The 14743-nt window shown below is 37.8% G+C and overlaps 1 protein-coding gene across 3 annotated transcripts; it reads right to left on the reverse strand.

The window, feature by feature from the left end:
- Window positions 1-3574: 3574 nt before the first annotated feature.
- LOC146546543 (cytochrome P450 2J4-like) lies at window positions 3575-12689 on the reverse strand. Of its 3 annotated transcripts, XM_085266380.1 has the most exons (10): window positions 12505-12689; window positions 9489-9519; window positions 8234-8396; window positions 7930-8079; window positions 7437-7597; window positions 6710-6886; window positions 6486-6624; window positions 6085-6272; window positions 4508-4649; window positions 3575-4242 (listed from the first exon to the last, which is right to left on the reverse strand). In XM_085266380.1, the coding sequence occupies exons 1-10, from the start codon at window positions 12672-12674 to the stop codon at window positions 4067-4069; spliced, it is 1497 nt and encodes a 498-aa protein (XP_085122506.1). In that variant the 5' UTR covers window positions 12675-12689; the 3' UTR covers window positions 3575-4066. The 3 variants fall into 3 exon arrangements, with proteins under 3 accessions (XP_085122506.1, XP_085122505.1, XP_085122503.1); XM_085266379.1 differs by lacking the exon at window positions 9489-9519 and having other exon boundaries at window positions 12474-12689; XM_085266377.1 differs by lacking the exon at window positions 12505-12689 and having other exon boundaries at window positions 9489-9766.
- Between the last annotated feature and the right edge of the window lie 2054 nt (window positions 12690-14743).

Consider the following 14743-nt stretch of genomic DNA (forward strand, 5'->3'; position numbering starts at 1 on the left):
CAGATCCTTCAGTTTCTGTAGACATTCTTAGAATTTGATCTGTTCTTGTCAGAGACTTCAGATCTTTTTGTACATGGAATCTGCTGAAGGCACTTTAATGGTTTTGGGATTGATACAGCCAACTACCACTAGTTAACCTGCTAAACCTGTTCCAGTTGTACCTCCTGATACTTCTTCTATTCACAAGTTGGTATAAAGACATCATCTTGCCCAAACGATGTCGTGCCAACACGTTTCTTAAAAAAGATTTTGAATGTTGTTCTGTTCTGACATTTTAGCAATGTTTCATAGCAGTCTTAGTTCAGGGGTGGTGCCAGCCTGCTTTAAACATGTTGTTGTGCATGTGTATTTAAAAAACCTAATCTTGATTCCTCTGTTCTTGCAAATTTTCGGCCTATTTCAAAGCTCCATTTTCTGTCAAAAATCTTAGAAAAGATTGTATTTGTTCAATCTTTCTAAATTGTCACAATGTTCTTGAGAGGTTTCAATCTGGTTTTAAAGCCTTTCACAGCACCAAACCTGCACTTTTAAAAGTTCTTATCGATCATTTACTAGCCACTGACTCAGGTGACTCAGCTGTACTTCTGCTTTTAGACTTGACCACTGCCTTTGATACTGTTGACCACAGCATCTTGATCTCTCGGTTGGAGCACTGTGGCATCAAAGGCACTCCATTAGAATGGTTCAGGTCACACCTCTCTGAAAGGACTTTTTCTGTAGCAAACGAAGAGACACAAACATATCTCCCCAGTGCTTGACTCACTTCACTGGCTCCCAATCCGCTTTAGAATTCAGTGCGCCCCAGGGTGGCTGTGGCTACAATGTAGCTTGCCATCACCAGTGTGTGAATGTGTGTGAATAGGTGGATGACTGGTTGTGTAAAGCGCTTTGGGGTCCTTAGGGACTAGAAAAGCGCTATACAAATACAGGCCATTTATTTACCATAGAATTAAATATAACATTTTACTGGTGACTTACAAAGCACTGAATGGACAGGCCCCAGAGTATCTGTCTGACTTACTGCACCCTTATATGCCCCCTAGAGCTCTTAGGTCAGGTAAACGTTTGCTCTTGGCTACACCAAAGTTGAGGCTGTTTCATAGAGGTGTGGAATGATTTAGCTCTCCACATCAGAAAGGCCCTCTACTGTCAGTCTTTTTTAATCCTATCTCAAAACACATTTTTACTCATTGGCTTTCAACGCAGCATGAGAGTTATTTATGTATTTACTTATTTATCTGTTACTTGGTATTCGTTATTTGATATTGATGCTATTTTTGTTACATTAATTTTATTGTGTAATTTCTATCTTTGTACATCACTTTGGCCAACACTTTTGTTGTAATTACAGTGGGGCAAAAAAGTATTTAGTCAGCCACCGATTGTGCAAGTTCCCCCACTTAAAATGATGACAGAGGTCAGTAATTTGCACCAGAGGTACACTTCAACTGTGAGAGACAGAATGTGGAAAAAAAAAAAAATTGAATTCACATGGTAGGATTTGTAAAGAATTTATTCGTAAATTAGGGTGGAAAATAAGTATTTGGTCACCTCAAACAAGGAAAATCTCTGGCTCTCACAGACCTGTAACGTCTTCTGTAAGAAGCTTTTCTGTCCCCCACTCGTTACCTGTATGAATGGCACCTGTTTGAACTCATCATCTGTATAAAAGACACCTGTCCACAGCCTCAAACAGTCAGACTCCAAACTCCGCCATGGCCAAGACCAAAGAGCTTTCGAAGGACACCAGGAAAAGTATTGTAGACCTGCACCAGACTGGGAAGAGTGAATCTACAATAGGCAAGCAGCTTGGTGTGAAAAAATCAACTGTGGGAGCAATCATCAGAAAATGGAAGACATACAAGACCACTGATAATCTCCCTCGATCTGGGGCTCCACGCAAGATCTCATCCCGTGGGGTCAAAATGATCATGAGAACGGTGAGCAAAGATCTCAGAACCACACGGGGGGACCTGGTGAATGACCTGCAGAGAGCTGGGACCAAAGTAACAAAGGTCACCATCAGTAACACACTACAACGGCAGGGAATCAAATCCCGCAGTGCCAGACGTGTTCCGCTGCTGAAGCCAGTGCATGTCCAGGCCCGTCTGAAGTTTGCCAGAGAGCACATGGATGATACAGCAGAGGATTGGGAGAATGTCATGTGGTCAGATGAAACCAAAGTAGAACTTTTTGGTATAAACTCAACTCGTCGTGTTTGGAGGAAGAAGAATACTGAGTTGCATCCCAAGAACACCATACCTACTGTGAAGCATGGGGGTGGAAACATCATGCTATGGGGCTGTTTTTCTGCCAAGGGGACAGGACGACTGATCCGTGTTAAGGACAGAATGAATGGGGCCATGTATCGTGAGATTTTGAGCCAAAACCTCCTTCCATCAGTGAGAACTTTGAAGATGAAACGAGGCTGGGTCTTCCAACATGACAATGATCCAAAACACACCGCCCGGGCAACAAAGGAGTGGCTCCGTAAGAAGCATTTGAAAGTCCTGGAGTGGCCTAGCCAGTCTCCAGACCTCAACCCCATAGAAAATCTGTGGCGGGAGTTGAAAGTCCGTGTTGCTCGGCGACAGCCCCAAACATCACTGCTCTCGAGAAGATCTGCATGGAGGAATGGGCCAAAATACCAGCTACTGTGTGTGCAAACCTGGTAAAGACCTATAGTAAACGTTTGACCTCTGTTATTGCCAACAAAGGTTATGTTACAAAGTATTGAGTTGTATTTTTGTTATTGACCAAATACTTATTTTCCACCCTGATTTACGAATAAATTCTTTACAAATCCTACCATGTGGATTCATGGATTTATTTATTTTTTTTTTTTTTTCACATTCTGTCTCTCACAGTTGAAGTGTACCTCTGGTGCAAATTACTGACCTCTGTCATCATTTTAGGTGGGGGAACTTGCACAATCGGTGGCTGACTAAATACTTTTTTGCCCCACTGTAAATGTGCTATGTAAATAAATAAACAATAAATGATGAGTTCAGAAGTTGAACTTCAGAACCTGTAATCTGCTGAATGCACTCTCCCAGTTTAAGGGATGAAGCCTCTAATGCACACATTCAACTTCTCAACCTGCTCCAGTTGTACCCAAATCCTCTTAATCTCACAATTTTACTGTCACCAATCTGGAACTTCTTGTTGTTTTCAACCACTTTTGGAGTTGTGTCCCATTGTTTGTCTGTACAAAGAACATGTAAATTCCACACAAAAGCTGCACCCAGCAAAGTGGTTCACATCCAGCCTATAATTATCCTTTGTTTATAATCTTAATATTGCTGAATTATTGGTCTCTAGATGTAGTAGTAGTAGTAATAATACTTTCACTTAAGGATTTAAATACTTGCCTCATCATGGTTCCTTTAGTTTTGGTAATTTTTTTTTCTCACTGGTTATTTGATATCATGCACATGTATGTAAAGATAAAGAAAACCTTAGAATTTTGTCTCTGTGTAAAAAGGTAAAGGTTACAACCAAAATAAGTTTTTTTTTTTCTTTCACATGCCAGAATGTGGTGCTTGACTCATGAAGACAGCAAGCAACTCTGAAAGCCTTTAAATAAAGAGTAAAGTGTTTATTGAAATTTTATTTTCACAAAACCCATTTGAAGTATCCCGATTACATCATGCACTCTCAAACTGATAAACAGCACTGAAACTAACTGTACTCCCACCCGTCACACCCGATTCTGAAACTATATTGTGACCTTAAACACAAATCCTAATGACAGTGTGATTTATTTAAGCACATTGAGTCTGGTAGGTCTGACAAATTTAATGTGGTTTGGAAAAGACTTTAAGAGAGTTGGAAGAGAATGTATTTACTGCATATTTGAAAACAGTCCTTTAATACAGAGAGGACAAAAAAATCACAACTGGCATTATTCTAAAATTGTAATGTAGGAGATCATCATTCATTACAACAAATATAATAGAATATAATAGATTAGCTGGAAGACAGTGTAATAATAATGGAAGACAGTGATTAGTTGTGATTCATTGTACTGAGAAAGATATGCCCTCGGTTTACAAGAACTGGTGGTTTAACGTGGCACGGCACAGAGGCGGTAAGGTTTGGGACTGCGAGTGGCTCCTAACTTGAACTCCAGACTGGGCTGCTCTCCAGCAGGTGCAGAGAATGAAAACCTCTGAAGGAGGGAGGTAAAAAACAAGAATAACTCCATCCGGGCCAGCTGTTCTCCAAGACATGAGCGCTTGCCTGAGTACACAATGAGACACAAGTTTTATTCACACAATTTAGAAGTTAATCACTTTGATCACAGATTATTGCTGCAGCTGTGGAACTTAACAGAGATACCATTAACAGACCGATCCCCTACCAAAGTTAAGGCTGTAACTGTAAATGGCTGCTAAGTCAAACAATTAATGGCAAGACATACTACTTTATTAATCTTGCCTTCTTAAAACACTTGGCTTGAAACATCCTTTAACTGGATTTTGAGGAACTGCAACAACTGACTAACCTGTAGAAAAAGGAAGGAAGGCCTCTCTCCTCCTGAATTTACCATCCTGGTCGAGAAAGTGTTGAGGGTTGAAGGAGTTTGGAGTTTCCCACATTGTCTCGTCATTTAAGACCGAGTGTAGAGCAGGTATGATCATTGTACCCTGAGAAAATACAGCCAGTTAGAAGCGTTATTTATTTGTGTCTCTTTAGCGTTTGTGCTAGTCAGTTTGTCATACATGTTTCTGGTATTGCTAATTGTTTGTGCATTTATTACTTCTACAGTAGACTATTCATTAGTACCGGGTCACTATAAATGCTCACTGAAAAGCCTTCAGTGAGCATTGATCCAAAATGCTGCAGTAAGAGCTCTGACAGGGACTAGAAAGACAGAACAGATTTCATTCATATTCACTTCTCTTCATTGGCTTCCAGTTAAATCTAGAATTAAATTTAAAATCCTTCCCCTTCCCTTTCTTTTTTCATTCTCTATGTGTTCATCCATTTCTTTGTATTTAATCATTAGTTATTATTAATGTCTGGCTCTCTTCCACAGTGTGTCTTTTTGTTCCTTTCTCCTCCCCTCACCCCTCGTCTGGTCACAGAAGATGGCTGCCCTTCCCTGAAGCTGGTTTTGCTGCAGGTTTCTTCTTGTTTAAAGGTAGTTTTTCCTTCCTACTGTTCCCAAGTAATTCCCTAAAAGGAGCCATCTGATCAAATCAAATCAAATCAAATCACTTTTTATTGTCACATCACATGTGCAGGTACATTGGTACAGCACATGCGAGTGAAATTCTTGTGTGCGAGCTTCACAAGCAACAGAGTTGTGCGAAATACAATAACATAAACAGGCAAAATATACGAATGGCTAAATCTGAAACTAATAAATATATGTACAATATATAATAGTATATGCAAAAAAAAAAAAAAAATTTCTGGATGTGTATACTAAATGTTTTTCTACGTGTGTGTGTGTGTGTGTGTGTGTGTATACACATATTATACAAATTAAATAGAGTCAATAAATAAAATATGTAAAGTTGAGACATGTGCAAAACAGTGGCATTACTGTACAGTATGGAGTGCATAATGTTGATTGTTGGACTTTAACAATAATCAGCACCCCAAGGTGACAGTTATTGTGATTTGGTGATATCTAAATAAAATTGAATTGAAACTAACTATATTCATACTGTGTTTAATGTTTTGGCCCCAAGTATATTTTGGGATGTCTCAGCATCTCAGTCCATCTCATTTGTGTCCCATTCTCACTCTTGCTCTAGCTTTTATTTTCTAGCTTAAACACATTTTACTGGATATATTTTCTGCATTTTGTGGTGAAGTTGGGGCAGCTTTTTATGGAAGTTACAGTGTTCTCACGTGACATATAGGCTTGTTTAACTTAACACAACAGGTAGTTGTAGTTTAGGATGTTCTGGAATTCAAAACAAAACTTTATTTCAGTCAACCAACTTTGAGAATCCTGGCATTAGACAATAAAAGGACGGCTTTCCTAGTTTTTAATTCAAAATCTATCTGAAAAAAAAAAGGAAAATGCAAACGTGCTATAAAATTTCTCTTCACAATTGCTTTGTGTACCTTTGGGATTGTGTACTTATCCACTATCGTTTCCCTGTTTGCAACATGGGCCACATTGAGGGGAATGATGTTGCCCATTCTCTGGATCTCATGGATGACCGCATCAGTATATGGCATGTTTTCTCTGTCAGTCATAGACGGTTGTCTGGATGAACCGATCACAGCATCGATCTCAGCCTGGACTTTTTCTGCACATAGTGAGAAAACAAACTGGTGGCTGTTGTTGAAATTTGGCACTATTAAAAAAGTAACTGATGTTTATGCTGCTTAGATAACCAGGGGGGAAATTTACACATCTTTCTCTCCCAACATAAGAAAGATCTGTGAGAAATCCCTGAAAAAAACTAATAGAAAGATGGTCACAAGTGTGTATTCAGGATTAATATTGTTCATACACTTACCTTGAATGTCAGGGTAGTAGATCATGTATAGCAGTCCCCAGTGTAAAGTAGTTGTAGTGGTTTCAGTTCCAGCACCAAACAAGTCCAGGGTGCAAATGCACAAATTGCTGAGACTAAAACCAGAGTCTTCGTCCTCCTTCTATCAGAAACACAAAAGCCAGAAGTGGGAAACATGTTTCATTAAAAAATGTAAATGAACAAGAACACATTTTGAAAACACTTACCTCCCCCATTTCTAAGAGAAAAGCATCAATGTAGTCTCTTGGTGATGATGGGTTGAAGTTTTCTCTGTGTTCTTTGATCTTGACTTCTACAAAGTCAATTATCTTTTGGGTTATAGTGAATATTTTTTGGTGAGGTCCAGGCAGCCACCTCATCAGCCAGGGCAATGTGTTGTAAATCTACAGAACAGGAAGACAGCCAATAAAGCATCTGACACCCTGGAAACAGTTAGCTTTCAAAGATATTACATCACATGGTGTCCCTGCAGTTCACTTATCAACTACCCATGGCAACCTACTAGAAGTAAACAGAATAACCAATATGTTAATGTTAAGTAGCTCAAATTGGACAAAAGTAGGCTTAAACTGTGATAGACAGTAATGAAAAGTAACCAAGCAAATTCATTTAAACACAATTTTAAAGTGCACTTTAATTGCAATTAATATCAGTTTTACATTGCACCAGATTTCAAAATATGTAACTTTCTTCCTCCACTGTTTTTAAATGAACTCAACATTGAAATATTTCTGCTTTTGGATATCAGTGACAGAATCTGAGAAAAGGCAGAGCGTTGGTGGAGTCTAATATGCACAATAGTTATGCTCCACTAACTGCTCCGTTTGCAAAAACAGCTTGGGCTGCACAAAAAAGTTCAGTTAAAGTGGTTTTATATATGTTCTGTATGAATCCTGAGTCAAACAACAACTACAGTATGTAAAAGAGTTTCACCTGTGCCCACATGCTTCCCTGCAAGCACACTATCTCATTGAAGAGCTGCAGAATTGACTGAAACTGCTTGTCAGTGTACTCAAATCGATTCCCAAACACCAGACAGCAAATGATGTTGGACACAGCATTGGTTAACAGTGACTGGGTATTAAAAGGATTTCCTGAAAGAGGCCATTAGACAAAAAATTTGAGTAAACTTATATTAATGAATTTTAGATACTTTAAAACAAATTTTACATGGACTTATGTTTAAGTTTAAAACGTAGGAAGTTGTTGTGTGTTTCAGTATGACTGTTTGAATAGTTGGATTTAGAGTCTTATGTAGTAATGTGTGGGTGTACGTTGTCTTGCAGAAGTTTGAGGTAAAGTAAAAGGATATATCCATATTAACCATTAATGGTTATTATTAACGAAGATAAAAAAAAAAAAAAAGTATTATTACTGTGTCATCATAAAAAGTGTGAGTTTAATGTGTTTGTGTGTCTGTGTGTGCCTTGGTGATCTGCAAAAGCCTCTGTGAGATACTGGCACTCCTGCTGGATGGATAACTCCAGGGTCTTCTTGCCCAGACCAAAGTTTCTGAGTGTATGAAGAGCAAATCTCCTCTGTTGCTTCCATGGATAACCATTTGAACCCACAAGACCTTTTGGAAAAACAAAACTGCGTTAGACGCAAAGTAACTTAAAATCAAAGTCAAAAACATATTGACTTAAGTTTTAACATTGCTAAAAAGGTGACAGGCTAGTGATGCTGGTCTTATTAAAACTTTTTAAAAACTTTTTAAGTAAAATTATCACCTTTATTCCCAATCAATTCTTCAAACATTGGTAGGCTGGGGCGATCCATGAAGTCTTCTCCTCGTTGGATTAGGGCTTCTTTGACAAGCTTGTAGCCATTAATGATCACAGTTCTTTGACCAAAGAATCGAAGGCTGAATATGTTTCCATGTTTCTCTGCAAACTGAACATGAACAGAAGATTCTGTTTAGTGTTGGGTTGGGATCTGCCTCATTTGGGTGACCGCTTCATAATTTTGGCTATTTCCTCTTAAGAAAGCCAATATTAATACAGCTTCTTCTGAATAAAATACAGCTTCACATACAGCAACGTCCCTTTCTCTCAATAAATAACCAAAAAGACAAGATAACAAAAACTTTATTCATACCATAGGTAGGCATTTTATATAAGAAAATATTTAAGACAATGTTAAACTCTGTGACTGTTGTGCTCTATTGCACATTTCAAAAGCAATTAAAAGCAATTTACTTGCTTTATAAATGCACTGTCTGTTTGTTTATTACTTTCCAGCCCACTAGTAACTCATGATAATGGTTGCGTTCTATGAGTATTAGGGCGAGAAAAAAAATACTGTTGATCATTTTGAGAATAAGATCAAGAATGTATTTTGAGAAAAAAGTCAAAATACTGTTCTTTGAAAAAAGGCGAAATTATGTTTCTGGGGGAAAAGTCAAAAAGTCTATTTAGAGGAAAAAGTCAAAATGTGGAGATTACAGTAGTTGTTTCACGACAAACTGCCACGTTTGTTATACCCTCTGAGTTAGTGAAAGCATACTTCAGAATGAGTTTTTAGCAACAAGAAAGGAAATTATTTCTGTTTAGCACATAAACAAATTAGGATGTTGAAAAGATGGTGCAGAAAGCTTCATCTGCTCAGATGGAAAACCACACAAACTTCAGACAGTAGGCCAGATTTGTACAAAATGAAATTGATATTTGTAAGGTTATTGATAGTTACACTCTTGTCCAATAAAGAGGTCATATGTCAGGATTCTGGCCTTCTACATGTTCCTAAAGCCAGAAAAAAAACTATTGGAGAGCGTGCTTTTTCTTTTCTTGCCCCATTTTTGTAGAACAACCTCCTTCAACGCATGCTCTGTGGAGCTTTTTAAAGCTAAGTTGAAGACCCACTTGTTCACCGTATCCTACGTGTCTTAATTCGGTGTAATACCACTTTTAATGCCTGGGGCACTTTATTTTTATAACATGACATTTTATTAATAAAAATTAGTAGTAGCAGTAGCAGTATGTATACCTCTGCAAACTGCAGATGAATTCTATCAGGTCTGATGCGATGAAGATTTCCAATGAAAGGCAGAGCCCTCGGTCCGGGAGGAAAGTTTTTTGGCACTCTGTTCTTCAAAACTTCAGTCGTAAGCAGAAGAACAAACAAAAAGATTAAAATGCTCCTGCCGTCTATCCACTCTGAGCCAAGAAGGCTGTATAATGTCTCCATGTCTTCGCTTAGTTAGGCTGTCGCTTGTTGAGATGGGCTATATCTGCAAATATGACGATGATTGTTTTATTACCAGAGGACGTGGAAAGACGCTTTCAAAATAAAAGCGCGTGGTTAATAAGACTTAACCAATGTAAAATTACACTACATCTCTAAGACACTCTGTTACAACTGTTACACCTGTACCAGGTGGTTAAGAAAAATCGGAGTTGTAACAGTGTATGAAGTTAGGAAAATTTAGGGCTACGTTTAGGAGGAACACAGGTAACAGTGCTTGTTTCAGGTCTTAGACACACGGTGTGTTTTCAGTGTAGGATTATTGTTTTCGTACATTTATTAATTAAGAAAACACCCGAGAAATAAAACTTTTACCTTTTAGTTAAATTTAGAAAGCTTATGGCTTTGTTTTTCACTGACTGTCTACTTTGTTTTTTTTTCTCAAAAAATTACGTAATATATTTATTAAATATTTCATTCACAAAGATCTCATTTGTGATTTAAGCACGATCAGTTTTTGAGCAGTATATTTCAGACTTCTACTGGCCTGTATGGTTTACAGTAGTTGGTATTCTTCTTCTGGGGACCTTTGGGTTCTTGCCATAATTACATAACATATTCAGAGCCAAAGAAAACAACACACTCAGTGTGTGACACGTTTAAACCGCCCAGTAGGTTAAAGGCACTGGCACCTTATCTTGAAACCCGACTCCTAATTTGGTTTGGAATGTGGGAAGAATAATGAGGAGAACTTTAAAGAAAAATTATTTAAAATGATACAGTTAACAAAGATATCGGTGTGCCTTTTATTCAAATGGATTGCTTTTATACACTGACTTAAGAGAATAGTGATTAATTGTTTAAAATGTATTTTAAAAAAAGGGGGAAAGCAAGTTGAACTGAACAAGGGGAAGTTAAAGTAACAGAGTCGTTTGTCAGTCATTAAATGCTGCCCAATAATTAATCTCTATACAACAATTTGTTTGCAGGTTTGTGTATTCCTGCTATTACATTGAGGCCGACAGTTGAGCAAACTTCTTGGCTAGCGCCCCCCAAATTGCTATTTGTGTACTTTAGTCTTTTGCATCATCCAGCTGTATTGAAACACTCAAATGGGAATGAATGGGTTGTTAATACTGCAAATTTGTTTCCCATAACATTTAGATTTAACCAATAATATTTAGAACTGGCACATATACTTAACATGTTTATGTTACATTTAGATTTACATTAAAAACTCTGCAAATATCTGTGACTTGAAAAGCAATATCAAAGCAGACTTTTAAGAAGTTTGGAGCTAAATACATTTTGAAGTTTGAAGCTTCAATTTACAATCAGCTCCATAGTAACCAGCTGGAAGAGCTCAACCTCCTGACTTGTTATTTACATTGGAATTCCCAAGATGTCCTCAGTCTTATGTAACATGGTTGGAGCCTCCACTGAGGAGCTTATGTCCACACTTCATTTGTTCCTATGCTTGTTACACAAAACCTAGCAGCCATCCTGAAACTTAGAGGTGGAATATATGAAAAAAGTAAATTTGGTAGAGATCTTTTTATCGTTACTTTCCAAGCCATGTGTGAATATTGCTAGCTGGTGGATGTTCTGTTTTTTTTATTTTGTAAAATACCAGCATCCTTAGTTCCCAAACAGCCACAGGGCTTTGCCTTTTTCAAGAAATGTTTTCACTGGAGTTGACTTAAAAACAACGGAAAATAATAGCAGAAGACAGTCATTGAGAGAGCAGAGAAACAGACATGCTCAGTTTAGGATAACTCATGCTCTAACGTGGCACAGCACACAGACGATAAGGTTTGGGACTGCGTGTGGCTCCCAAAATGAAGTCCAGACTGAGTTTCTCTCCTGAAAATGGCTGAAAATGTTTCCATATTTCTCTGCAAACTGAACACAGACGGCATATTGTTGTTTTTGGAACAAGATACATTCTGAGGAGGCTATTTATATTTATCATTTCTACAATCAATACTTGTTGCTGTTTTTTGTTTACTAAATATCAGCACTGCTAAAATTTAGTCATAGTAGGCTACAACCTGTTAGGTTGATTGAAGCCAAATATACACATAGGAATGCGACTAAAAATAATTAACCTTTTTGTCGTGATAATTTCACTTGTTAAAAATATTTGAATAGAAAGAAAAATAAATAACTATTTACAAGCACGTACAAGTACATTATACATATAACGCGTATTTGGTTAAGCAAACAGTCCAAACTTCAAAAGAAGAACCCAAATTACTATCACAGAACCCATTACACAAATATTTCAAAAATTAACTTTTGAGAAATTGGAATTAGTGCATTGCTGAATGTAATTGATTAAAATGTTACAGATTAACTAATTTTATGTCTATAAACTAAAATATTACAATCCTAATGCAGTATATTTTAGGGTCCATTTAATTTATGAATTGTGCTAGATTTGTTTTTCTAGGTTGACGATTCCATTTTATAAATTAATATTTTTACTTGTTATTAACCCTGTATGTAGGGCTTGCACAAGCCAGTAAAAGTTTGCTAAATAAAGCCTTAATCATTATATAGTTGCTTCAAGCCTCATGCAAGCTAAATAACAACTCTGTCTACTCCAGTGTAAATTATGCCTCCTTGCACTCCAGTGATTCATTTCACATGTTTGTTTCCTTTCACATTAGTTTTCTTGTTTTATTACTAGTTAGTCAGCTGCAGGTGAAATCTGTCTGGTTGAATGAAGGTTTTTGAAACCTCAAATGTAATACCTTTATTTTTTATTTTGGTAAGGACTCATACTTCTGTCAACTGCACGTGAAGTCTGGTAGACTGGATACAATGAAGGTCACCAATGAAAGGAAGAGCCCAGGGTCCAGGAGGAAAGTTTTTTGGCACTCTGTTCTTCAGAATATCTGTCAACAGTAGAAAAACAGTCAAAAATATTAAAATACTCCTGCCATCTATCCACTCCAAGCAGAGAAGATTGTATATCGACTCCATATCTTCTATTCAACTCTCCTGCTACAAGTGAACAGCAGACATGTCCAGGTATGTCAAGGTTCAACTTTTCATGGTCAACTTTGAACACAAGAGGACATGTTTGCTCTTCTGTGACAACAGCCTGTCTGGGGTAAGTCATATTGTGGAACCATTAAATAAATCCTCCAAATGCCTTAGCTTTAAACTTGACATAAATCTTAAATCCACTTAATAGGAACATATACACAGAACAACTATGACTAATGATCTATCTCTGACTAGATACATCCTGAGAACAGGTCACAGGTTAACTTGTAACCTGAATCACTGATAGCGCTGCAGTCCCACCTCATGCTGAACCGTGAGCAAAGTGCAAACTTTAACACAAAGAAATCTCTCAGTGTAAAGAAACCTCAGTGTGATTTATTTGCATTAGTTAGATTTAGAAGGCCCTAAAGGTTCAATGTGCATTACAGAGGATTGTAATATGGTTGTTCCCAGTTATTTCTTTTGTCACGGTCTTGGGTCGGCGACGCAGTCTTTTCCTTTTTGGTATTATTACTCTTTGATTTCTTGATGTGTCTTAGTTAGTTCTTAGGTTTTGGTTCTGTGTTCCCACTGTTCCGTGTTAGCATTGTGCCTCTAGGTTTAGTCTGTGGATTTCTTTTTTTACTTTGAAGGTTTTGTCTCATGTTATTGTATTGTGCTTTACTTCCTTGTCTTGCCCAATTAGTTCCAGCTGTCTTGCCACCTGTTCCTCTTTCCCTCATGTTCCTGCCATTGAGGATGTCCACAAGAAGAGATGTCTACGCCGAGCACACTTCATTCTCAGGGACTCCTCTCATCCTGCCAATAAACTCTTCCAGCTCCTCCCCTCTGGAAGACTCTACAGGACCCTACAGACTAAAACCAGCAGGTTTAGGAACAGCTTCTTCCCCACAGCTGTCACCCTACTGAACTCAGTCCCCTGCTGCTTCCATCCACACTAATTCTCCATCCATAACCCCTTATCCCTCTCAGGGACCATGATCATGATTCACATTCATTTGTAACATTCACCGTATGCTCATATTGGTTAATACTGTAGTTTAGGACACTGACATAGTATGCTCTCTGGTACAGTGCATACACTGTTAGCTATTATAGTCTACTCAGAGTTCATCTGTATACTTCGTCTCTCCGTACATAATCTGTTCATAACCATTCCACCCTTTATACAGTGGCGTGCAAAAGTATTTGGCCCCCTTGAACTTTTCCACATTTTGTCACATTACAGCCACAAACATGAATCATTTTTACTGGAATTCCACGTGAAAGACCAATACAAAGTGTTGTACACGTGAGAAGTAGAACAAAAATCATACATGATTCCAAACATTTTTGTTTGGGTAATTTTTCAGCCCCCTTTGGCCTGAGTGCAGTCAGTTGCCCGTAGACATTGCCCGATGAGTGCTAATGACTAAACAGAGTGCACCTGTGTGTAATCTAATGTCAGTACAAATACAGCTGCTCTGTGACGGCCTCAGAGGTTGTCTAAGAGAATATTGGGAGAAACAACACCATGAAGTCCAAAGAACACACCAGACAGGTCAGGGATAAGGTGTACACCACTTTGTATTGGTCTTTCACGTGGAATTCCAATAAAATTGATTCATGTTTGTGGCTGTAATGTGACAAAATGTGGAAAAGTTCAAGGGGGGTGAATACCTTTGCAAGCCACTGTAGTACCCTTATCTGTATATATTAGTATATCCGTACATCTGCCTGTAGTACATCTGTATATTTGCTTAACATATCTGTATGTAATCTGCTCTTATTGCACTTACTACTCTTGCACTTCTTATTAGATGCAAACTGTATTTCGTTACCCTGTATTCATAGCTGTGTAATGACAATAAAGTTGAATCCAGTCATAATCCTAATCACTTTGCAATATGTAACATGTGCAATGTTATATATTACTGTATATATAAAATCCATATTTATTCTTGAGTATGTACTTAGCACCGGAGAACTGTGCACTTTTACCTTTTCTTTTTTCTTTTTTTTTTTTTGCATGTTTCCACTGGGCAGAAGTTTCTTTCAATCTC

The sequence above is a fragment of the Mchenga conophoros genome, linkage group LG23, assembly GCF_057382185.1.
Source record: "Mchenga conophoros isolate Kocher_MC1m ecotype Shallow Benthic linkage group LG23, M_conophoros_male_GT1.1, whole genome shotgun sequence".
NCBI lineage: Eukaryota > Metazoa > Chordata > Actinopteri > Cichliformes > Cichlidae > Mchenga > Mchenga conophoros.